General features: G+C 41.2%; 1 protein-coding gene across 2 annotated transcripts in view; it reads left to right on the top strand.

The window, feature by feature from the left end:
• CLYBL (citramalyl-CoA lyase) overlaps positions 1–26,926 on the top strand; it is a 216,183-nt gene that overhangs the window by 101,469 nt on the left and 87,788 nt on the right. For both annotated transcript variants that reach the window (XM_077343818.1, XM_077343819.1), the window contains exon 2: positions 16,959–17,148. In XM_077343818.1, coding sequence (XP_077199933.1) covers positions 16,959–17,148 — 190 coding nt within the window. The remainder of the gene's footprint in view (positions 1–16,958; positions 17,149–26,926) is intronic.

Here is a 26,926-nt window from a genome sequence, read left to right as displayed (position 1 = left end):
TTCCTTAATCCAGTTTTTTTACAATAGTTTTGTTTTTGCTCAGCCATCTGTTCCTCTGTTAATTGTACTGCTTCTCTGATCTCTACCCAACCCACGGTATTGTCAAAACGGGTAACTAGAGTGCTATAATATAAAATACCTTTCTCTGTCATACCTCTCTGACTGCAAATTGGCATAGTCAACAGAGATGAAGGCAGTGAGTAGAACTTTATTTACCATGTACTTGTTTTTAAAAACACAACACTTAGCATAGTGGTAGTTTCCATGACTCTCAGTTCATATCTAATAGTAGAACGTAGCTCGGGCCTGGATCTAGGATTGCCAAGATACAGACTGTAAAGATGCAAGTCGATCTAACAAGACCACTAGCGCATACTGAATTTCTGGCAGGAAATGAGTGACAGCCGCAAATGTATGAGATCTATTGATGAAAATGCCTTTTTCTGAGTTGTAGGGGAAATTACAATTTAAAGTTACTCTTTTTCTTTAAATAAAATGAGCAGCAGAGGTGTGGCTACTGACCTCACGGGACAGTTGGCTCAGCAGAAGGGTTAGGGTGTTGGACTAGAGTTTGGTGAGAGGTTGAAACCCCTCACACCAGGTCTAGTGTTAAAAAGGAAGATATTGAATTGCACCCTGATGTTTTTTTTTTAAACCCACAAATGCTAACTCTTTGTTTCCATCTTTATCACCTGAAGAGAAATTTACCTTTTAAAAATAAAATGTTGAGAAACTGCAGCTGTGATATAGATTTCTGTAGACAAGCTGACATCTTTCTGATACAAACCTGTCCTTTCCTTTAGCGATGTGGCTCTCTTGGCCACAGCCTTAAGCCTAATTATGGAAGAATTAAAGGCAGAGGATATTCTTCCAAAATTCTCAAACAATCTTTCTGTAAAGCTGAGAACACAACCAGGGAATCATTATCAGCATCTAAGATTCACAATAACAATGATAACAGAATGATTATTCTATTAACTTTTGATAGCACTTTTTGTGGTGTGAGACATAGAGTCGAAAAATATTGGTAACTTTTGTCTGACATCCCTAGATGTAGGTATAAACCTCTACTTTCAAAAGAGCTAAAAAATCTTAGAGATATGTTGGTCAGGAGTATGCTTTAAGTAAATACTTCAGATGATACAGTCCAAATGGTTATTTTCCATGTCACAATTAAAATCCAATATTACAATGAAGTCCGCTAGATCACTAGTTAAACTAACCTGCATCACAGGGTTGTTGTGAGGTTCATCAGTTCTGTTCTGTTGCCATCTGCCCCCAATGGGTGAAGACTGTTTGGTTTTCTTCAGTGTTCACTCAGGCCCATTATGCACGGGGGGGATAGCACACATTCGGGGTGGAATGGTGGCGACTAAAATCACCGATGATGCACGGAGCCGGCTGCAACCGGCCGCAGATTCGGTGCATGCTGCTGAAAAAGCTGTGTTAGCGAAACGCGGAAGAAAGTGCAGCTTCCGTGTAACCGGGGCACAACCAGAAGCGGCGCCGGGGTCACCGTGTGCATAATCGGGTACTCTGGGTTTTGCCGCCGTTGCGTCCCATCCCGTGCATAACCGGTTTGCTTTGCGTCTTCCCCCTCTGCGTTTTCCATGTGACCCGAAATTGCTGTTTTGACAGCCATGCATAATGGGCCTCAGTGATCCTTCCTTCCCGACCTTATGTCCTATGTATTTTTGTGCCTATACTTTACCTCTGATTTTATTTTTTGTAGGTGGCCTGGTTTTTAATGGTTTTAAAACCCAGTTTTATTGCATATGTTCTCAAAGGCATGTTGGTGGCCTTTGGGGGGCAGAAATTCTGTAAAATAAAATAAATAAAAAATGAGAAGAAAACGATATATGAGCTCTCTGGAGGACAAAAAATGTATGTATTGAATTGAATTGAAATTTATTGTTGAGGCCAAAGCCATAACAATCATGCAAACAAAACATTAAAACAGTAAAGTGAAAATATATACATATATGCCACAGTATAAACAAGTTATTACGATAAGAAAATTGCAGGGGCAGAATAAAACAATTGAAGTGAAATAAAATATTTATACATCAACTAAAATACGGATTCCTCAGCTGTACTTGAAACAAACCTTTACCTAATAATAATGGACAAGGAAATGAAATTAGCACACATTACAGTGACAGGAGGTATAACATCTGCAAAAAGAAATATTATTTTATCATCAGATCCAGGACTGTGAACAGTACGGTGTCCAACCTGATTTGAACATCATTGTATAGAGGGCAATGCAGCATGTAGTGGCCCTGCAGGCCCATTCAACTTTTTGCAGGGCCTGTAAGATGGAGCTCTTCCACCAAGTCTATGGTTGAGGCCAATGCGCAGAGAAGATCTGTGGGATCCCCAAAGGAAGGTATTCTACCACATTTTAACAGTGGCCAGAAGTCCTCCCCTAGACCCCAGCGGGGGTAGGTGGGGGGTTGGTTTGCTGCTGTGCTTGTTGTTGGACTCTGTATTTTTGTTATTTGTTGTAATTTTCAGTGGAGTTTTTAGGGGACTTTATATTTGTATTTGTATTTTTACCTATAACCTGCCACGAGCTGGCTTCGCCAAGAGTGGCAGGAAATAAATAATGATGATGATGATGATGATGATGATGATGATGATGATGATGGTGGTGGTGGTGGTGGTGGTGGTGGTGGAGGTGGTGGTGGTGGTGATGTCTTCTCTTGGTTAAGCCCGGAAGGGCACAATCAACAATCTGGTGGGATGCAATTAAATCTGCAGAAAGGGAGATCTAAAATCTTACACAAGTGAAGGCTTTTCTAAGATGGACATTTGTTAGATCATTGAGATATCTGGAGAAAGATCTGGCGTATTCAAGCCTCAGATACCACCTGAAAAATTTAAAGTTTGGGATCAGATCCCTGTCGCATAAGGCATTTTTCCCATGAACCCAATCTTGAATTCTACAAAAACATGTATTAGGTGGGTAGTTGGTTCATTTGACATGCTTATGACTGGGAATTCATTTGGCACAAGCCTCTCTGAAAATGTTATCAACAAATATTTGTTGAATAGGTAGGTAGATATTTGTTTAATTCAGACAGGTATAAGTACAGTAGGCTGTTTTCTTGGCTTCTTCGCCCCATCGAGTTAAATATGTAAGACTTCCCCAAACATCCCAGAGCTTTCACTCTGACCCAGTTTAGTGCTTTCTGATCTGCCCTACCTGAAGGGAGATATGCAGCCTATATGTGTCTCTGTCCATGTCAATCTGCAGTGGTAGAAACAAATGAACATGTCCTCTTCCATTGCTGATTTTACCAGGATATTTGAAATACGTATATTACCCCAATCCTGTCCAAATATCCAGGAAGGTAACAAGATCCTATGCTCTGGCATGTTAATAATTTTATTACCACTATTAATTGTATATTCTTTGGGCAGATGATATTGTGTTGATGATATTCCTGATGGCTGATCTGAGATCATAATAATAATAAACTGGCAACACTATCAAATAAATGAATTGTTAAAAGCGAATAATTGTATGTGGATCTAGATCACTTATTATGTAAGGAAATACCCAAGTGACCACACCTCAATTTCCTACTATGTTTCATATATTATTCTTAGATCTTCTGTGTGACAACCGATAAACTGTTATAAATGTGTGTTTATTAACTAGGGACTTTAAAGGCAAGAAAGACGATCTAGGAGATCTTAATATAAAGAGATTCTTAAACACATGGGCAAAATGGTCAAGGATGTGTCAAATGATTTCCAATTACTGAAAGCGTATTTCCCATTTTGGAGTGCCTTCTACTAAAACTACCAACGACATGATGATTTACTACATTTCTTTTTCTCTCCTTAAAATGCGCCTTTTCTGCCTCCTTCATTGTAAAGACAGTCATGATCTTTACTCTTACCATATAATCAGTATTCCTGTTTCTTGTACTGAGGCTATAGATTGTAAAAACAAACAAAACAAAATTGTATTTAAATTATCTGCATTTTCAATCATGATGATGTTATCCATACAGTTGTGTCCAACCCTTGGCGATTCTATGGGAAAGTCTTTGCCATGCGCCCCTGTCTCTGATTGCTTCTTTTAGTTGGTTCATGGTCATCCCTGTATCGGCTTCGATCGTGTCAAGCGTGGTCCTTTGGCGACCACGTGTCCTTTTGCCACTGACCATGCCGAGCATTAATGATTTTTCTAGTGAGTTTGATCGCATGATATGTCCAAAATAAGTGAGATTTAGCCATCATATCTTGCCTTCTAATGACATCGTTGGTTTGCTCCTCTCTAAAACTATCTTGTTGGTAGCTTTGGCTGTCCGTGGTATTCGCAGCATTCGCCTCCAACGCCATAATTCAAAAGCATCTATTCTCCTCCTGTCTTCCTTCTCCAGGGTCCAGTTTTTGCATCCATAGGTTGTTATGGGGAAGACAATCAAAGGTATCTATTTTACAGTTAGTTTCAGGTATGGAACCATGTTGGAAAACGCATATACTATAATATGGCAGTAAAATTAAAATAGGTTTTTGCGCCTCGTTCCTCCCCCACACACACGCACACACATTTCACCTTTCTGTGTCATATCAGAATATGTAGATTTGCTTTGGAGGGAAGAAAGTTAAGGAATGAGTCTATAAATGCTAACATTCATTTAAATACCATTTCCAAGAGCTGTACCTTAGCGGTAACACACACACAATGGTTTGTTCAGTATGCCAGGCAAAAGTAGCGAGATAAATGCTATCTCAGCTAAAGATGTTCAGCTGTTTTCAAAGCTTTTCCTGATGATTGTGAAGTGTGACATGGATATTGAACAATTCTGTATCCCATAAATAAAGTATCTATGGGCTCTAGTCAGAGTTTGACATATGACCAGAAGCAGCATAATATTAATATCTCTAACATTACAGGGTAGCAGTTTCTAATATTTTGAAACCATAAGCCTCAGACAATCCAACACTATTACTTTAACACTTGTCAGTTATCCAAGATAGTGTCGAAATGTCTCTTTAATGAATTGATCAAGACAGATAACTTTACTCAGAGTATTAAAGGGCCACAGCGAAGAGAGGTGCTGGGATCAGGAGTAGTCACCTAGTTATTATGATGAATTTCACAAAGAGGAACTATTATGGCTTCTTAAGACCTTGTGGTAAATTATATGTTTAGATCAGGCTTTCTCAACCAAGGCTTTGTGAAACCCTGGGTTTCTTTATGGCCCTGGAAGGGTTTCCCAAATGGGTGGGAGTTAATTAATTTTAATATATTTTTAAATTGCTTAATATTTACCAGGTGATATGACCATGTATGGTCATGTTGACCTGCCCCCCCTCCCAAAATGGCCAATGATAGGCTTGGGGTGGGAAGGGGAGGGGACCTGGGTGTACATAGTTATGCTTCCTACTATATTCTGCATGATTGTGCCACTTCTGGGTTTCTCGAAGCCTGAAGAATGTTTCTGGGGTGACTCAACAGTAAAAAAGCTGAGAAAGGCTGGTTTAGATAGTGACTGTTTATGCTTATATCCAAGGTTGCAAGAATATACAGATTTGGCTTTGGCTCCATGCATATACCAAAACTGCCTTCTATATCCATGCTGTTGTATCCTCGTGGATCTGTAGATCCTGAGGAACACCATACAACTCACATTTAGAGGCTGTATTGAGAAGAATGGATGAAAACCACCCTCCTATGTGAGTGGAAATGCCTTCCACAAGTGGAAAGGAAGGTTAGGATCCATACCACTGTTTGAAACAACTTGCAATGCTCCTAATGCAACAATGAAGGTGGTGGGCAATTTGGCAGCGGGGGGGGGGGGGTGTTGACGGCAGATGTTCCTTCTGCTTCTCACCCGTCCACCTCTCATAAGTGAGCTTCAGTGGCAGAGGGAGGTGGGTTGGGGATATGTGCAGGTTGGTGACATGGGCTTCCTTCTTCCCACCTGTCTGCTTCAAACACAGCAGCCTCATTCCTGCTTCTCGTCCACCTGCCAACTTCAATGGCTGCACTTCCAGAGCAGAAGGGGGTAAAAGCGCAGCCGAGAAGGTTGCTTTCTGTGTACCTAATCCACATGAGCAGAGTAGCTTCAGTTTCTGACAAGAGATGAGCCCCCTGGCACTGACAGCGTGGATTCTGAGGCAGGTTCTGTTGGGGGCCTTTTTTAACCCCTTCCCTCTTCACTGTCTTGGGATTTTTCTGCAGACCTAGTACCCACAGATGGTGCAACACTGAGCATTAGATACCTTGATGCGATATCGTCTCTTTCTACAGAGACATATTTGAAGGTTTGATAAGATTTCAGCATTCAGTGAAAAGGGGAGACATGAAGTGGACATTAGACTTTAAAACCCACAAAGTTCAATTTGCAACAAGAAGTCATGAATTAGCCATCCATCAGCATTTTATCATCCATTATATAATTACACAAGGAACCACAGCAGTGTGGATGGAGAGAAGCAGGGACTTTGTGTGTATACTAGTATCTGACAAAGGAAATTTGACTCTTGGGGCTCATACCCCTAAAATTTTGTCGGTCTCTAAGATGCATTCTGAAGGCCGTCTCCAAGAAGTATAACATTACACTCCCATTGATTGGCATCCTGTTTCATACAGTGGCCAAGCAGTCACCCCGAAGTCCAACGAAGACAGCGATATGGGAGGCATTTTGTGAAATCTTAAATGTCCTTGCAAAAAGGTATGAAGAGAATCTGTAGTTGTTCAGCAATCAAGACTAAGTCTCTGATTTGTGAAGCCTGCCAAGGCAGTTGATGAATTACTTTGAATTCCTCAGTGTGCCTGTTAAACATACTTTTAATGTCTACTTTTACAATTTCTATTATAAATATTTTTGTCTTTCTTTTATTTTAGTAAGTTGAAGCTACCTATACATTATGAAGCTTGTTCTTTTACTGTTGGTGTAGAAATTGTGTGACTACAAATACTCCAGGTTCAGTTTTAATCAGAATGTATTGTTATTTGTATGGAAACAAAGCCTCAGAACACTGCAGAAAAGAAGAGACAGAGGCAATCCTACTCAGTTCTACTCAGTAGTAAGTCCCATTTTTTTCAGGGTGACTTCCTGCCAGGAAAATGTTCTTAGGCTTGTAGCCTGTAGATTGTTTCATAGATGCTGTAGAAAGAATTAAGGTGAAAAGGGGGGAAATGCTTCTGTTTTTACTTTTTTCAAGATGGGTTTGCATCTGAACTCACTAGAACTAATATGTATAAGCATATGGAAAGAATCTCATTAAGACAATATGCAGTTTTCAGTAATTTCACTTATCGTATTTAATACAAGAACTGCAATTAGTTTCATCTTGCATCTACATTTATTATAGCATATAGCTCATAATAAAAAAAAACATTTCTGGCTTAGTTTTTACTCTTGGATCCCAGTCAAACTTGTCACTGTCTTATTTTACATTTTCTTTCTCTTCTCATTTGATTTTACTAATTCTCTGAAGCTTTATGCTTGCTCGCCATTTACCTTGACTGAGGTTAGTCTTCTGTAGACTTTTGTGCTATGTTAGAATTCTTCTTGCTAGGTTTATCCTTAGGGTTGTTTTTTAAAAATCTCTTCCAATCCCATTTTGTGAGATTCTGTCCCTTCCTGATTCTTCTAATTTATCTCTTCTTCATATATGATGATATGATATGATATGATATGATATCATCATCAAAGATTATTACATAGTTGTCAGAGTTCATTCAGCTGATGGGGAAATGTTAACTTCCCTTTCTTAACAGCAACAATGATTTTCTTTTTCTGTTAAAAAATCTCATTCGCAAAATGACATACTTTCCCTCCTCACCTCCATTTCTGCTGTCCTGTTTTCCCATTGTTTCAGGGTTTATTCTAATATAACTCACTCACTTTCTTTCAGCTATTGCTTTTACTGTAGTATAGTTCTTTCTTGTTCTAATTTTTCTTGATTTCTAAAATTTGTTTTCAGCTAGGATAAGTGAATGGGTTTTTTGTTTTTTTTGGACATCAAATAGCATCCCATTTATGGTGACCCTGTAGGGTATCCACTGCAAAAGACAATCACAAATTGTTTGTCATTGCCTGGCTCTGCATAGTAACAATGGTCTCCTTTAGTCTCCCATCCAAATATTGACCAGGGGATATTATGCACAGCAGGAAACATTGCAAAAAGACTTGGGGAAAATATTTTTTTTTTAAATTCTGCATGTGGCACCATTTTCTCTAGGGAAAACTCACTGTAGTATTTTTGATTATGCATTGTCTTCTCTACGCATAGCATTGACTGCATTTTTAGTGCAATATTTGAAACTAACTTTACTATGACTTTTCTTTGACAGTGCCAAAGACACCTGTTTTTGCTCTCCTCCCCTGTTCCACTGTACACCAGTGGGTGAACAGACAGCCCCTAGTCACCCATCCACCAATGGGAGCTCAAAGCACCCCTTGTTCAGTGCAGGCCCTCCCTCTCACTTTTGTTATTACAACATTCCATCAGCAGAAATTAATTTATTCATTCCCTTAGAGGCATTTGCAAGGATTCCCTCAGAGGCAATTGGAAGTCCACTCTCTATGAGGGATAGCATACCTCTGAGGGGGAAAGATTATGGTGCTGGCATTCAAAAGGCTGTGTGCCCCTGCAGAAATTTCTTGTTGAGGTCTCTGTATCCATGAAATGCAATTCCTATGAGGCCCTGCGAGCAGCATATGCCAGAGTGGTGGTCAGGTGACATCACAGCTGACCATGGCCTGCCAATAAGCATCTAGCACAATGGAGGAAGTGCCCCCCACTTGAGGATTTGCTGTCATAAGAGCACAGGCATAAGCACGAGCGTTATTTTAATGGCGATTTTAAAGGTTTAGCATGCTGACTTCAGTGAAATCCTGTATGGGCACAATAGCTCCAGGGCTGGCCATGCTTAGCTTCTGAGACTGGCCTAAAAAGGCATGAAAATTATATGTATAGGCCAGGTGCAATTAAAGAAACTTGCACATAAGGATGTGCATTGCAATGTATTATTCCAGCATTCATCAACCCTACCATTAGTGACTAGATCCACATCCCATCCCAGAATGACCAAGAACAGAACTCAGGGTAAAACTATGTGGTTAGACTTGATTCTTCTCCATGGCTGGAGTGATCATGGGCAGTGAAAATATCTAGCCACTACCCCATTGATTTCCTTCTAGATTTCTTCCATAAAAGAGAGTAGCTGCTATTTATTCCTGAATGCTTTGGCCAGGATTCAAATAATTATTTTAAGCCGGGCAAATATCTTGGGGGCACTGTGGAGCTTTGGATTTGTTTTCCCCTCTTGTATAGTAGACGGATGCTGTATCAGATGCTGCTTTTGCAGTTCCCCTCAGCGTCGAAAATTAGGGCTTTGTTTGAAAAGTGTAAATGCTAAGCACCCTTGGGTGTGAATTACCAGTGTGGTTCTTTATCCTGGCTGGCAATAAATCTTATCAAAATGCAGGAACCTACTTTTGGGGTAGCGTGTTCGAGAATAAGGATCGCAGATGTGTAGCTGCATAAATCACATGGCATTAGAACATCTCTGTTCTTCACCTTTTGTTATCCTGTCTTATCCTTTACACTTTAAATTAATTAGAGCAAATGCCTAATACTCTGAAGCGTTGTTTTGGGCTTCTCTGCAAAGGGGGGATTTTTGTAGAAACACTTTATTGCGGTGGGGTGGCATCGGCAAATCAACTATGTTATCAAGGGAATGGGACGTCACTGTTTATTACCTCGATGACATCACTGGGTTTCTTAGGACTTCACTAAATGGTCTGGGACTATCATACTGCCTGTTAGGAGCCCCCATAGTGTCTTTGTTCAGCCATACGTGGGCTTTTTGTGGCTCCTGGACTTTGTTTTTTCCATCTAAGTACAGAATGATGTCTCCGATCTGGTGGAATGCTCTATCTGAGGACAGTCATGCCCTCTAGGAAATTCTGGTGGATTCTGCTAACAACAGGGTGGATTTTTACATCAATTGAATTTAAATTGAATGGAATTTTATTAGAATTATGGTTTTATTCTTGCTATGTTGTGAGTTGTCATGTTGTGAGCAGCTATGAGTTGCCTCAAACCCCCTTCTGGGGGACAGGTGGGATAAAAATCAAATCAAATAAATATAAAATAAGTGATTAGAAAGGGACATTCCTCATGCCACACCATGCTAGGGTGCAATACTTTCGGATCAGGGTGCCCATTAAAATGAGCCAAGATATCCATCTTCATAAGCATCATAAGCATCTTTTGGGGCTCCGTTAATTTAGGAGCCGTAATGCCATAGTTGTCTTCATTACTGTGCCTGTAATTATTATGAAAAGAGTTCTGCAAATAGTCAGCGAAGTATGAAATCTGTAATAAACTCCTGGGATATCATATCATCCTTTTTCCTGGTTAATGTGACTTGCATATTATTTTCCATTTGTATAATTAAAAGCCCTGGAAATTAATTACAATGAGGGACTGACTCTTGGGACTGAACGAAAGAAGGAGGATTCCTCTCTCTTTTTTTATTGCTAATTGAGAATTTTGCTGCCTCTGGGACTTGTTATGATACTGTTATACTGTACTTTAGACTCATTAGGTTAAAATTATACCATAGTGAAGATGTGTGGATACTGGTTAAGAATGACATTTCTTGTTCCCAGCATTTGCTATTCAAGACTTATTCAATAGACCTCCTCAATTTAATTTTTAAAATTTATTTTTTTTAGCAGAAAACAGAATTTCAAATGACTTTGGCATCATATAGCAGTAGTGTTGTTTTATGGCTGTAGGCTGGATCACGCTAAGGTCTGTCTCTTCCAGTATTCTCTTTCCAACAGCGCTCAGTCGGATGGCTCTGGAAGCTCACAAGTAAAGTGTGAAGGTGATGGCCAACCCCTGTTTGTTGCCACCATCTGGTTGTTGGAACCACAATGCCATGGAATGTGGAGGCTGCATTTGCTGAACATGGCTCATAGCTGTCGATCAGATCTCAACCTGCCTGGATCTAGTCAAGTTAATAACATTGCTTGTTTCAGAATTCAGAGAGACAATATAAATGAGGCTGACAACTGATTGATATTTACTCAGGATGATATGCTAGTAACTTGTATGGCACTTAGCTAAAAGAACATTATCTTCCCAGTGAAGAGCAGACAATATAATCTGACATCTCCAGCACTTATCCAGATTTCTCTTAGTCTTGATTGTTTGGAAATCAGTGTTTAAAGGGTCTTATTGGAGAGTTTCAGGTCGGTTCCTCTTGTATAATAACTGGGATTATGTTAAAAAGAAGCTATTTGTATTATATTTGTCTGTCTATTTATTTAATATATTTTTCATGTTGCCTCCCTTAGAGTAAGGTCCCCTAGGTAGGCATGAAGAGGATTCAGTGGTCCTTAAGGTATCTTGGTTCCAAGTCACATAGATCTTTAAAGAGCAGTAGCAGCACCTTCAGTTAGTCCTGGATGCTGATCGGAAGCCATTGTGGGTGAAACAGGAATGGTCTGGGCCCTACAACCTTTTCCAGGCAGGATTGTGGCTTGAACACAAACTGTTTTGGGGTATTTGTTGAGTGACGTAGTTGTTGATTTACATTGATCATACTTAACATTCAAATATATCTGTACAGCAGCTACTGTATTTGTTCTAGTTTCTATAAGATGTTGAGAAAATATTATTGCGACATATTGTGTGAACAGATGTAGAGGTGTAGAGGAGGAATGGTTCAGAGCGGTGGCCTCTAATCTGGACAATGGGGTTGATTCCCACTCCTCCATATGCAGCCAGCTGGGTGAACTTGGGCCAGTCACAGTTCTCTCAGAGCTCTCTCAGCATCACCTACCTCACAGGGTGTCCATTGTTGGGAGAGGAAGGGTAGGTGATTGTGAGCTGCATTGAGACTCCTTTGGGTAATAAAAAGCGGGATACAAATAAACAGCTCTTCCTCTCTATTAATTTACCGTAGTCATTTTCTTGCTCATGTGAATATATGTCCATTCAAAGGTTTTGCTTCAAAATTAAAAACAAAAATAAATTGTTTGCCTATTTGTAACAATGCAAAATTATGCACACTCAGAAATAAGGGCCATTGTGCTCAGTTGAACTTTACTCCTAAGTTAGTGTGCATAGGATTGCAGGCTGGCAGTGCAATCCTGTGCAGAATGACTCTAGTCGAAGCCTACTGAAATCAGTGGATTTAGACTGGGATAACACTGGACAGGATGGCACTGTACATGTCATTGATCTCTGCTTCTGACTTTAAGAATTAAGATCATAGCCTTACTTGGAGCCCTTTCACTGAAACCCAAGGCACTTTAATTGAGTTTACAATGAGGTGCGATACCGTTTTACTTTTTCAACAAAAATAGCTTGTCTCAGTCTTCTGTAGGTAAATAACAGTCTTTCTCCCAGCACTTCTCAATATAATAACTCATTATGAATTGCTGATCTGCTAAATGATCGTTTGGCTAGAGCAAAATGCATCCAGAAAGCTTGAGCCTGTGCATTTCAGTAGATAAGATGAATTTTTTGAATTGAATTGCAGCCACTGATTTCTATTTATCAGTTTGAAAGGAAAAGCTGGTCATGATCTTGCAAAGAGGTGATGATGTTAATGATAATGAGATGAGATGATGATGGGCAATCAGTCGAGAACAACTCTTGGCTCAACTGCCGCCATGATCTTTCACCGCTTCTTTTAGTTGTGTAACGTTCTGGCCAGTGTCCTTTATGATCATATCTATACACTACATGTTTTGTTGGACAAGTTTCCTTTTTCCACTGAGTAATCCTAGCGTAATTGCTTTCTCCGTTGGGTCGTATCACATGATATACCCAAAGGAAGTGAGCCAGAATGTTGTGATTTTGCCTACCAGTGATAGATAAGGCTTTATGTGCTGTAGTATTTCCTTGTTTGTGACTTTTGCAGTCCATGGAACCCGCAGAAGCCTTCTCCAACACCAGAGTTCAAACAAGCGATTCTTCTCCAACTTTCAAAAACATAAGTGGCTATGGGAAATATGATAGATCGAACTCATCTACATTTGATAGTCAGGCTTATATCCTTGCTTTCCCATGTTCGGTTTAAGCTCATCATTACTGAGCAGCCGAGAGCAATTTGAAGTTTTATTTCTATACTGCTATCGCCACTCAAATCAATTTGTGATCCAAGAAAAATGAATTATTGAACACATTCAATGTTTGCAAACCAAGGGTTAGTATTATTGAGATAATTTACTTGATTGTTTAAAGAAAAGGCCATGGGGGTTAGGGATGGCGGGAGGAGGGAACTGGTTAACCATTTAACCTTTGGTCTCAATTCCTCATTTTATGCTTTATATAAGTCTGTAAAAATAATATAAGAAATAATTCCATGCAGGCGAGTTTGGACCTACGTTTAATTTAACATCCATGGGCTTGCTGACCAGTACATGTATTGAGAAGGTTTCAGAACAGCTAAAAAAAAATCAATAAAATAAAATCCAATACATTTATACTAATTTTCAGTACACACTGTCCTAATACATTGTTTACTTTTTAAAAAGTAACCAGTGATTTGTAATGCATCCTTTCTATCCACAGTTTGTGCCCCCTTTCCAGCTTGGAAACAGCATACCCATTTTAGGAGGGGATTGCAGACAGCTGTTTGGAGTCTCTCCCTGCTTCCCCACCGGTTTCATTCAACAAGCAACATGTGGCTTATTTTATAACACAATCCTAAATGAAGCTCTGAGTCTCATGACTTCAGAATTTAGGAGTTCAATGCTAACTTGTTCTTTTGGGAACCAGGATTTGTCATCACTGGGTGGTTAATTTTTTATTTTTAAGAAGTAACTAGCTCTTCTTTAATATTATGTGTTGCACTCTCCAAATTACGTATGTTTTTGGATTTCTTAAACTGTGATTTTAAAACCCTCAGAAGCTGACTATTATTATTCCACTGTAACTATCTGCACTGTATTTTGTGAAGAGCAAAAGCCTCCCCCCCCCAAAAAAAACCCATTATGGGAACTGTCTTATTTGCGTAAGAAAAAAGGGTGAGGGGAGTCCATATGTAAAGATGTATGCTCCAATCAACAGGGTTCTAGGTTTTCATTTCACTAAGGAATGGATTTGAATGGCATTTGCAGTTCACTCTGGGCAAACATCTGGTGGTCAAACATGTTGCTTCATTAGTTGGCACCCCACCCAAGCAGAGTTTTCTTTACATAACCATTTAAACCTTGCAAATTAACAGTGGCAAGGTGTAAGTAATTAAAAGAAACCCGACAAGCAGAGAACACCTCCCAAAACTCTTTTGAATTTCAGTTGCTTTACAACTAACATAATTTCAGCAACTGAATAGCCTGATTAAAACGGTTAGAATGGTGACCCAAACTGGATTTTTACATATCTTTACATATTTTGTGTTTAAAATGGCAAGGGCCTTAAAAACACCCACCTCAGTTTTGCTACTGGCTTTTTTTCTTTCTCTTGATATTTTTATTTTCCTTTCACATGGCCATTGTCACTTCAAACATTAGCCGTCCCTCCTCTTTTCTTCTGGTTTACAATGCACACAAGGAGAGAAGGGCGCTCCCTCCCTTTCTCTCTCTCTCTCTCTCTCTCTCTCTCTCTCTCTCTCTCTCTCTCTCTCTGTGCATATTCCCTCTCTTGATCTGTGTGATATTGTCATCCTTGACCAAATTTAAAACACTGCCGCATTTAGGATCCCTGCTGTGCCATTTTACATATCTGGACCTGGGAAGTGCCCCAAGCAAAAACTACCTGCATTTCTTTTAATTACACAATATAGCTGCATTTACTTAAGATTCTTTATGACTGAGGCTGTAAGGCAATTGTAACCATGGATGATGGGATTAAGTGCCTCTTGAAGTGACTTTAGCTTCTTGGGGGAACAAAGGAAAAGGAGAGAACACTTAGCCCCTTTTTTGAGTGAGCAGCTCGCTCAAGCTCTCCCCCCCCCCCCAATCAGTGTGTAAAGAAATACAATTAACAAACATTATCCCCAGAGGTAAATTGAAATGTACAAGCAGACAAGTGCCGCTCTTGACTGCAATTAGACATATATGATCTGAGCTATTTTAGCCATTCATTAGTGGCCAATTCTTTGAGAAACAAACCATCAGAACAAAACGATGAAAACGTTTGTCCGATAACTGGGATTATTAGTGGGTGACAATCGACATATCCTACAGCTGTATCAATAAAAGACTGAGAAGCAACTTTGAATAGTCAAGTACTTGGGTTGGCTTAGCTGTGCATGCTCTCAAGATCTGTTGGCAATTCTGACCATTTAGATCTTTCTTGATTCCATGGAGGAGATGCAAACTTATTTTGAATACTGTTAGACTGTATGATTATATAATTTCATGATGGCCGCTCTTTTATGTTTGCATGGTTTTTAGGTTCATAGAATCATAGACTGATGCATATATGCTTGGGGGCATATATCCTGGGGGGCCTTTGGGTGGGGAAAAACAATATTTTAAATAATTAAGTATTTTGGGGGTGCTTTGGAATTTACTATTTCGCCTAGTGTTTATTTCTTCTTTTTTTCTGAGGGGCAGCATTGTTTGCCTTTTCTTCTTGGGCTTGTGTTTCTTTTATACGTTGATTTTTACAGTTCTTTCTTTCACAGTTCAGTTTTACAGTTCTTTATTTCAGTGTTTTGTTCTGGGGGGGCGGGACTGCAGTTGTAGTTAGAGTTGTCCATTCTCCCAGTTTAGTACCTATTGTACTTGTAGGAGGTTGCCAACTTTGGGTACTGTTGTTCTGCTCTCGTTTGCTGGCCCCCTTTTGCACTTACAGAGTTAGTTGACTGTTTTTCTTTGAAATAAATATTCAAAAACATTTTACCTACTGGTGCCTCAATTAATGCAAATTTACCAGTAGCTGCTGTATTTCCCACCCTTGGCTTATATGAGAGTCAATAAGTTTTCCCAGATTTTGTGGTAAAATTAGGTGCCTCGGCTTATATCCGGGTCGGCTTACATGCAAGTATATACGGTAACTCTTCTTCTGACAGTCCTGCTTCTGGATACAGAGCATTCCACCGGAACAACATACATTCTGCTAGCAATAAACACTGCTGATGGGAAAGTTCAACAGTAGTTTTAATAATGCTTGTTCTACTCTATTAGTTATAAAGGGATCTTCATTGGATAAATGGACATTGATATAACCAAGGACCATTCAGCAAACTAAAGTCTTTACGTGTGCAGTTTCTCTCTCTTTTTTTCTTCCTGAAAGAACGGCTTTCACACATCTGAGACCAGTGTGCAGAGACATTTCCGGTAGTTATTCGTGTGTCTGTTTTTCAGCTGACAAAAATCCACCAGCGTGGTATAGTGGTTAAGAGCTATGACCTCTAATCAGGAAAACCAAATTTGATTCCCCAGTCCTCCATATGCAGCCAGTTGGGTGACCTTGGGATAGTCACTGTTCTCAGAGTTCTCTCAGCCCCACCTACTTCACAGGGAGTCTGTTATAGGGAGAGGAAGAGAAAGTGATTGTAAGCCGCTTTGAAAATCCTCTGGGTAGTGAAAAGTGGGGTATAAATAACAACTCTCCATCTCCCTCTCAATGCTGGGCAATTGCTAGCCTGTTTCATTGGAAAATGGGAAGGATAGATTCAAACCACTACTGGTGTATGTGTGGGGTCACAAACAGTTGTGATTGGTTTCGTAACAGATTTATTTTTATTTTTTTACAGAAATGCAACTTTGGGGAGGAAGAGGGGGTTGTGAGTCTGATCTCAGCATAAGCATCATGAGGAGGAAGTTCTCAACCCTTTCCCTGTGGGTTGATTTTGCAACCTTTCTCCCAAGGTGGTTGTGAGGATAAAACGCCACTTGGGTCTCCTTGGAGGAAGCCAACTTGTGAATGTCATTCCATGGGGGCTTTTAAGGAAGAATGTTAAACAGCAGTGCTGCTGGGAGAATAACAGAAGTCTCCTTGCCTTACAGAAGGAATTCTCTTCTGCCTGTTGCTGTTCCGAAGCTTGGTTTTCACTTGACACAGTCTCGCCATTATATACCCAGGAGAGCTGTTCTCTATGTGCCTGCCGATGATGAGAGAAAGATAAAAAAAGTTCCATCTCTGAAGGTGGATTGTGCCGTGCTGGACTGTGAAGATGGAGTGGCTGTAAACAGAAAGGTAAGAAGTACATTATTTATAGAGTGAGTCGTGGTGACACTGGCAGTGTCATTACCTTCCATCAAGGTAGAAGACGATGCAGGATATGTACTTGTTGCTTTGTTGGTTTGTTTAGATTTCTATACCGCCCTTCCATACGGCTCTGGGCGGCTTACAGTAAACGTTGCAGAATGGTTACATAGAATATTATAACAATGCAATAAATAACAATCATAACATAACATGGCATAACATAATCATAACGTAACACGACAAGCAGAACAATGACAATGACAATCCATGGGCAGGTCAGATTGTTCAGTCATGAAACGGCGTTTGGGAGGGGGAGGGGCACCAACACCGACTGTTCCAGCACTTTCTGCTCTGATCATTTGGCAAGCTATTTGGACACCTCTGAGCAAATTTTTAATGAATCCAGTTTGCATAGGTTCTCAGATGGGGAACTGTGTGGGTCTGAAGTGTCAGAATAAAGTTTGAGTCCAGTGGCAGCTTTAAGACCAACCAAGTTATTTTCAAGGTAGATGTTTTTGTGTGCATGCTCATAGCCTCAGATGTGGTGGGCCTGTATTTCAGTGTATCTGACGAAGGGTGCATGCAAACGAAATACTAACCAGAGCCGATCCTGCTTAGCTTTCAGGTTCTGAAGAGATCAAGATAAGGCTGGGCTATCCAGGTGCTGTACAGTTTACTATACCATCACAAAAAGCAGGCAATGCAATTCATCCAGTATTGGTCATTTAGAGAAGGGGTAGTCAACCTGTGGTCCTCCAGATGTCCATGGACTACAATTCTCATGGGAATTGTAGTCCATGGACATCTGGAGGACCACAGGCTGACTACCCCTGATTTAGAGCAATCATTCTCAACAGGAGGCTATATGGTCCTCTGGGGGACCATGACACATTTGAAGGGGGCCACAGACTGAAAAATGTGACAAAGAAAGCCCAAAGGGTTTATGGGGAGCCCTGGTAACTGAATCGATAAAAATACCCTTTTTGTCATGTATGACATTAATTGTTAGAAAGTACTACATCAAGTGTAAGGAAAATAAATTATGTAATCCGTTTTTTGTGTTTGCTTGCATTAATGCATTCAAGGAAGAAAATGAACGCACGTGCTTCTCTTGGCTGAATGTTCTAGAAATCTTTCTCACATACATATAAGACAATTTACATTGAGTATAGTTATTTCACACTTACCTTAGGCCTTTTTTAGCCTAGATCGTTGCATAAGTGGCCAGCCTACCGCAGGGGGCCCTGGAACCTGAGAAGAGCTCCTTAAAAAGGTTGAGAAGGGCTGATTTAAAGGGTGCACGTAACTGTGCAGGAATAAAGAGGGAATGACTTGGAGACAATTCTGTATTTTACACAAGTTGGTCAGTGTTACCACCCAGGCCATAAACCTGATAGAATACTGCTCCTTCTGCTTCAGTAAATGAGATGAGATTGCATTGTTTGATTAGATGATTTAATTGTCAGCAGCTGCAAGTGGCAACCATAGAGTGCCTACAGGACAAAACGTCTCAGGACTTCCCTGGGGACAGCCAGGTGATCCAACCAGGAGCTCATGTGTCATGTAATCATGAAATGGGTTTGAATAAGGCTAAGTTGGCTTGACAATCTCTTTCATGCTGAAATTTCTGCATGCTTTCATGCAGTCTAACTGCAATGAAACTGTGTCCAGAGAATCATTTATGTCCAAGCACAATCTATGTTTTGCCCTGTTTCAAGAAGCATTCACGAGAGGTCACAGTACAGGAGCAGAACTCTGCCGCTCTCTTAATCCAGGTGTCCTTTGATGTACGCTGATTTTGCCAGTGACCTACAAAAATGTTAAAGTGCAGACAAAGCTTTATTATGCCACTAGTGTTCTCCCCTCTCCTGCTGTTCCTTGTGATCTTTACCCTTTTCAGATTAGCCGTTATATTGAGAGAACCTGCAAACACAGTACAGAATGAGCAAGACATTGGGTTCGTGCATGCTAAGTTAATAGGGGAATAATGCAGTTTCTTTTATGAGCCCCTCTACTGTTCTGCAGTTCAAGGGATGGATCCAAAGTACTGCCAGTAAAGCTATACTTGTAGAAAAGGACTCATGTTCCAAAGAAGGAATTGTGCTGTATTTGAAGTGTTTGCTGTTTTCTCCAACCCAAATCTGGTTCCGTCACTGGGCTGTCCATGTTCTTTGTAAGGTGAAAAAGCGAATCCCAACTCCTTGACCCTTGGTTATACACATGTCGTATACAATGAAGGTTACCGTAGCTCAGTACTGAAGATAACTGGAATAAGATAACTGGATATCTCAGTTGTCTCCTCTTGAAACCTTGGAAAGCTGCTATTAGTCAGAACTGATTCTACATTAACTGATGTTTTTGTCTAGTACACGCCACATGAATGCCTAAGCACATGTTAGTGTGATCCTCCCAACACTTTCTGAGGGGCAGGCCAAATATGCTTAGTAGAGGGTTATGCACCCAGGGGTCCAACATGCTGGAGCTTCCCAACCCAAAACAGGCCCAATTATCATCAACAAGGGCCAGGACATTTTCAGTCCTGGCCCCAACCCTTTGGAATGACCTTCCAGTAGGAGTTCTTCTTCAGTTCTATAGCGCCTCTTCTGTAGGGCATTTGATGGAGGTGGGACCTTGCCTTGGTAGACCTTTATTTCCTCCTGGCTCCCTGACCCCTTACTAGCAATCTCAGATACTTCATCATACTTGGTAGGTTGGCTGGGATTTGGGTGCTAAGGTTTTTATTGTATTTATTGTTTGTGATTTAAATATGGTTTTTAATCCTTTGTAAGCTTCTCCATGCCCGCTTTGATGGGATGGATGGGGGGGAATATAAAGTATAAATAAGTAAGAAGGCCGTGTGGTCATCCATTCACACGGAGCACCTACTTTGCCTGGGACATGGTTGGTTGAGGTGAGTGGGACTTTGAACCCAGTCTAGCCCAGAAGATGTCCTCCTAGCTTGACATGGCCAGTCTGGTCACTAGATTCACATCATGGTAACATCAAGACTAGACTACAGTAATATACTCCCCGGGTCTTCCCTCAAAGTCAACCCAGAGACTCCAGTTGGTGCAGGATGCTACAACTCAGTTATTATCAGGAGCTAGGCAGGACATGCATATGACTCCCATTCTGTAGTCATCCCATTGGCTGCTTATCAGTTCCTGGGCTCTGTTATCACATGTACCTTCATGGCCTTGTTGCCTAATAGCTGCACCTCTCCCTTTGTGCTGTGCTAAACAGAGTGGCTTATCAGAGCAAGAGTTCCTGCTGGTGCTAGCCTGCAGATGGGCAGAATTAACAGCTGCTTGTACACCGGCATTCCCTGTTGTGACCTTATAAAGAGGTCATTACAATTCCTACTGACGTGGGTTTCTGCAGACTGTGCAAAATTGAATTATTTAGGAGGGTTTTTTTACATAATGACAGTGGGGTAAACTAACAATGTGGTTGAGCAAGATGCTTTGGTAAAGGGATAGGTACTGTGGACCATATTACTGTGTACTGTCCGTTGCTGTGAGTAGTATACTGCTTTGTCATTTCTGCATCGTTTAACACAGGCTTTTTTGACAGCCCTGGAAGGGTTTTCTGAATGAGTGAGCGTTAATTCGTTTTTAATATATTTTTACAATTTGCTAAATGTTTATCAGGTGATATGACCATATACAGTCATGTCGACTTGCCCGTCCCTCCCCAGATGGCCAGCGATGGGCCTGGAGGGGGTGGGAAGGGAAGGGGCCCCAGGTGGGCATGTCCACAGCTATGCTTCCCAACCATATTCTGCATGATTGTGCCACTTCTGGGATTTCTCGAAGCCTAAAGAACATTTCAGAGGTTTCTCAATGGTACAAAAGCTGAGAAAGGCTGGTTTAACATGTTGTGTTAATGCTGAAACTTTATTGGTTTCTTGTATAGTTTCTACATTTTATGTAAACCACCCTGAAGCTTCAGGAAGGGCGCTATATAAATATAATAACTAACTAACTAACCAACCAAACAAACACATTTCTGCTCCATTTCAGATCTCTGCTTATTTTTCAGCTTTCTGTCATCCATTCCGTATTTCCTTGTTTACTGGATGTCTCATCCTGTTGATTGTGTTTGACTTACACTGGGTAATCCTCCTTGAGTCCTGATGAGAAAGGCAGGGTATACATTTGCATGTGTAAACAGTGGCCCCGATGACTTCTTGCCGCATCTGTCCTATCCTGCTTGTCCTTGCAGCAATCAGACAAACACCTAATTTGAGCTCATCGTAAGTAAAAGATTTTGAGTTTGAGAATAATAAGTTTAGAAATCTGGCATTTCTTCCTTTGTGCCTTTACATACAAGGAAGTTCTGATAACAGAAATAATATTTCTCTGACCCATCAAAGGACACCCCTTTAATTTATCTGTTTGTGTTTACATGGAAAATTACTTCCCCCCCCATAGCCTAAATGAGAATCAATTCACCCACATTCTAAATGTGTTCATATTTTTTTCTTAATATGTTCATATTTAACAGTACCTTTAAAAACAGACAGCATCAGGATATTCACAGTTAAGAGGAGAGCCGTCAGCATATACCCGCCTTTCTTAACTTTTTATCATTGAGAAACCCCTGAAACATTCTTCAGGCTTTGAGAAACCACAGAGGTGGTGTAATCATGCAGAGTATGGTTGGGAAGCATAGCTGTGTACAGGTCCTCCTGGAGTCCCTCCCCTTTCCACCCCCTCCTGGCCCATCATTGGCCATTTGGGGACAGATGGGTGGGTTGACATGTCCACATATGGTCACATCACCCAATAAATGTTTAACAAATTAATTAACTCTCACCCATTAAGGACACCCTTCCAGGGCCTTCAAGAAATACCAGGATATCATGAAACCCTGGTTGAGAAAGCCTGGCGTATACCATGAGTTTATCACAGGTCTTACCACCTGGAAATGCCTTGATCTGATCTCAGAATCAGTAGTACCCTTCAAGCAAAGCTCCCTTTCTCTTGCTTTACAGTCCTAGATCCCTCTAACATTTCTCAAAGGCATTGAACAAGCATGGCATGCAGGAGATGAAATCATAAAATGGCCCAGTTGTTCTATGTGTAGAACAGTTGTGATATATGTAAAACTTGCAGGCTAGCTTATTGAAAGCTTTGCTGGCATCAATAGAAAAAGCGGTGGTGGGCTTCCTAAATCTCTAGCTACTTCAATTTAAAACCAACAGTTCTCCTGTATTATTTGATGATAATCTGTTTATAACAAAGCTAAAGGGTTTGGGATTTGTCAATGTATCAGGTATTTCTCTGGGCTCATAGCGAGAAGTTCAACGAACACTTCACAATGAGAAACACCGATAACTGGAGTATTTCACAAGGCCTTTGCTTTATTTATTACAAATTACTGCAGCAGTTAATTGTACTCCACCTACAGGGAGAAAAACTAACTGAGAAGACAGAGAGTGATTAAACATTCACAGGCTCATGGTGGGGTAACATCTCTTCAAACGACACGGTAAATTGGAATGGGAATGATGCTTTCCCAGGTGCCTTGCCATTATTAAAAGATTCAGCAGCTTGGGGAAATTTCTTCAATCAGATTTGGGGAGTCTACGTGTCACTTCAGTAAAGCATACGCAAGCTGCACTGTACAGATGAACTCTGCAAGAGTTTTTTTTTGAAGGGTTCTGATGACTCTTAGATTTTCATAAAAGTTGTATAGTGTTTCAGCCCCTTTATTAATCCCTGTATAGCCCTAGAAAGCTTGACACTCCTGGGCAGTAATGCTGAGCATAAATGTTGCGAGGGGAGGGGATGTTTGTTCTTTTACTGTTTAGACAGCAAGGTCTTCCTTGGGAGAATTTGTGAGTTTTTATGGAAAGGGCAGACTATGTGCAAGTTTCTTTATAATGGAGTTCGGCAAGAATACGATTTAGATGTATATCTTTCTGTGTCACATTGGATGTGACAAATGTTTCTATTTGTATTCGGTAGTGGCCAATTAGTTTTCAGTGGGGCTCTGTTTGAAATGCGAAATAGGTGCCATATTAAAGTGCTTGGCTGTCATTATTTTTAAAAATTTGTACAACAGAAATATATTTATTGAGTAGATTTTTGCCCCAGGGAGGTAGGGCAGTGTACATTAATCTGCTTTTCTCCATTTTTACCCTCTCTACAGCACTATGAGGTAAGTTAGGGGGGGTATAAGATACTGGCCCAAAGTCACCCATAAAGAAGATTTGTTTTTTATACCCCACTTTTCACTAGCTGAAGGAGTCTCAAAGCACCTTACAATCGCCTTCCCTTCCTCTCCCTACAACAGACACCCTACGAGGTAGGTGGAGCTGAGAATGCTCTGACAGAACTGCCTTGTGAGAACAGCTTAACAAGACTGTGACTTGCCCAAGGCCACCCACCTGGCTGCGCGTGGAGGGGTGGGGAATCAAACCTGGTTCTCCAGATCTGAGGCCATCTCTCTTAACCACAATGCCAAGCTTCATTGAGAACAGTGGCAGGAATCTAGGACTCCCTGATTCTAGTCCAGCACTTCAGTCACTGCACCCAGTTGAACTTGTTGTCGTGTCCATAAATAGGATGGAAGGAAAGGTGTAGATGTGCTAGGGCAGACCTTCTCAACCGCGGTTTCGTGAAATTCTGTGGTTTCTTGACAGCCCTGGAAGATTTTCCCGAATGGGTGGTAAGTAATTCATTTTATATTTTTAAATATTTGTTAAACATTTAACGGATGACATGACCATATATGTGCATGTCGGGCTAGGGGCTAGGGATGCCATTCCCCAGCTGGGACCGGGGATCTCCTGGTTTTACAGCTCATCCTCAGGCGACAAAGATCAGTTCCTTAGAGAAAATGGCTGCTTTGGAGGGTAGACTCTGTAGCACTCTCCTCCACTGAGGTCCCTCCCTGCTCCAAATCCCGCCCACTCCTGACTCCACCCCTCAAAGTCTCCAGGTATTTCCCAACTCAGAGCTGGCATCCCCACTAGGGCTCTCTGCTGCTCCCGCCACACAGGGTAAGGGATGGGTTTATGAGTAGAAATGCAGACACCTTGACAGATATTGACTGATCATTGCTCACCTTAGCCTTGGTTCTCTGGAGAAGGCTGTTTCCCTTACACTTAAGCTGATTGTTTCAGTGAGGTAGGGGCTGGGAGGGCTTTCTTTATCTAGGTTTCAGAGAGTCACACACCAGTTCCTAACATTTGTGCCCCGAGCTCTTGCAAGCTTGAGCTAAAGGAGCCTGACAAACATGCAGAGCCCCGGGGGTGAGGGGGAGCTTGTCATTGTTGTTCTGAGCCTGCTCATCCCCTCCCTCTGGCAGCATCCCAAAATTGTGTCTGGCCAGGCCAGGCAGGTGTCCTTTTCTTTCAGACTAGTGGGTGAGGGAGGAAAGGCCTGTCTTATTATCACGTCCATCTTCCTTCTTGCCCGGTTCTGTGTTTCCAAAGGATAAAAACTGAGCACCTTTTCGACATATCTTCTGGGTTCCAGGATTTTGCTCGGTCTGATCTCCTGTTGATTCCTTAAATGTTCACTGATAGCAGTGGATCTTCTGGCTGAGCTGCATGCCCCTGAATTGCCTTCCTGACACGAGGCTGCTGCCTGCCTGCTACGATTGTACAAATTGGACTTGTTCTCGGACGCCGGACGGCTCGCTTTGAACCGAAGCAGCTAGCAGTAAGCACAGAGGATAATCAAACCAAGCCACACCTAAGCGAGGGGAGAAATGACATTCTTCCTTTTCCCCTCATCGTGATCATCTTCTGTTTAAAATGAATTTGGGCTTATCACATTTTGGCAGAGGGTTAGCACAGTAAAACCCTGAGCTTTGAGTTAAATTGATGTTTTCCTTTTCTGAGCCATCAGAGAGAGAAAAACTGCGCTTGATACCAGATTTAATGTAGTAAAAATCACATGCCAAGTTCCCCTTAAAAGTCGCAGTGACTCTGTCTATAGTCTGTCTGTTCAGACATATACCTAGACATGCATATAGGGATGGGGAGAAGTGAAGCAGGGTTGCCAAGACCAGCTTGGGATACTCCTGGAGATTTGGGAGTGGAGCCTGGGGACAACATGGGTCTCAGTGGGATCCAGCATCTTAGAGTCCACCCTCCAAAGTATCCTTTTTCTCTGCTGGAACTGATCTCTCTAGTCTGGAGATGAGCTGAAGTTCCAGGGGATCCCCAGGTCCCACCTGGAGACTGGCATCCCTCTGTATGTTACCCGTTCTGCACTACAGGAAAAATGCATGTGGTAATCTGGTCCTTTGCTTGGGAAGTCAAGCTATGCTGTTTGAAATGTTATAAGCTTTTGGTTAATATGCTATTGTCGAGAAGAGCTCTTATCTCTTCAGAGGTGCATGGTTTCCATGGAGTCCAAATGCCCTGTACTGATGATCATTTTTTGATAGCATTTGATCGTATTTCCATAGCAATAGCCATGTTAGTCTGTCTAGGGAAAAGTGGGGGGGGGAGGCTGCCTTAAGGACTACAGACTACAGACATCTTTAGATGTTATATTTTTGGGGGGGGATCCAACTGTGCATACCATGTGTATGCTACCCACCATGGTTTCAATATCTGTGGCCCTCATTTTGTCTGAACAGGGACATGCAAATATTTTCAAGTTTTGTGATGCACACAGATTACTATATTTTTAAGATATGGGGTAGTGCATACTGAAGCTAAGGAATATTTGTGTTTCTTTATTCAAACATAATGATAACCTTTCATATAGCCTGCTTTGCAGGTAGCACACACTTGTAGTATGTGTGGTCAGACTCCCTTAAATGTGATATTTAAAATGACCGCAATTAAATTTTATTCCAGCTACAGCCCCTTTCTTAAGATGCTATGAATAGATCATCACTATGTGGAATATTTATTGTAGGATGTTTGGATGGGGAGAAGTGGGGGGGGGGGCAACCAGCAAGATCAAGGGCAATGAAATTGAGGCAACAAGGTAAAATGTAATTATGTAAAATTCAAATCTAGTAAAAAAATACGAAGACAAGCTAACACCTTTATTGGCTTGACACTCAGTGTTTAATCACATGTTCTTAATATCCTATATGGCATCTTTTACTATTAGTAAGCCTTGGTTAGTATGCATTGATCATGGATGCTTTAGGCCAGGGGTAGTCAACCTGTGGTCCTCCAGATGTTCATGGACTACAATTCCCTTGAACCCCCACCAGCAAACACTGTCAGGGGCGGATGAGAATCGTAGTCCATAGACATCTGGAGGACCACAGGTTGACTACCCCTGCTTTAGGCTGATCCTGTATTGAGCGGGGAGTTGGACTAGATCAGCCTTTCTCAACTTTTCTAATCATTGAGAAACCCCTGAAACACTCTTCAGGCTTCAAGAAACTCCAGAAGTTATGCAAGTGTGCATATATGATTGGGAAGCATAGCTGTGTACATGTCCACCCTGGGCCCCTTCCTTTCCTACCTCTTCCAGGCCCATCATTAACTAGTTTGGGAGGAGTGGGTTGGTCAACATGATTATATATGGTCATATCATCTGATAAATGTTTAACAAATATATATAACTCCCACCCATTCAGGAAATCCTTCTAAGGCCATCAAGAAACCCCAGGGTTTCATGAAACCCTGGTTGAGAAAGCGTGGACTAGATGGCTTGTTTGGCCTCTTCCAACTCTATGAGTTTATGATTAGGCATCATCAAGTGCTGCATGCATTATTTTTTATTGTAGACAGCACATATTACTGTGGTTCAGCACACGATGCATGCCCTCCATAGATCCC

This window comes from Paroedura picta, chromosome 6 (assembly GCF_049243985.1).
Source record: "Paroedura picta isolate Pp20150507F chromosome 6, Ppicta_v3.0, whole genome shotgun sequence".
Taxonomy (NCBI): Eukaryota; Metazoa; Chordata; class Lepidosauria; order Squamata; family Gekkonidae; genus Paroedura; species Paroedura picta.
Note: the sequence above shows the minus strand (reverse complement) of the source record. Positions and strands in the feature narration are given on the sequence as shown.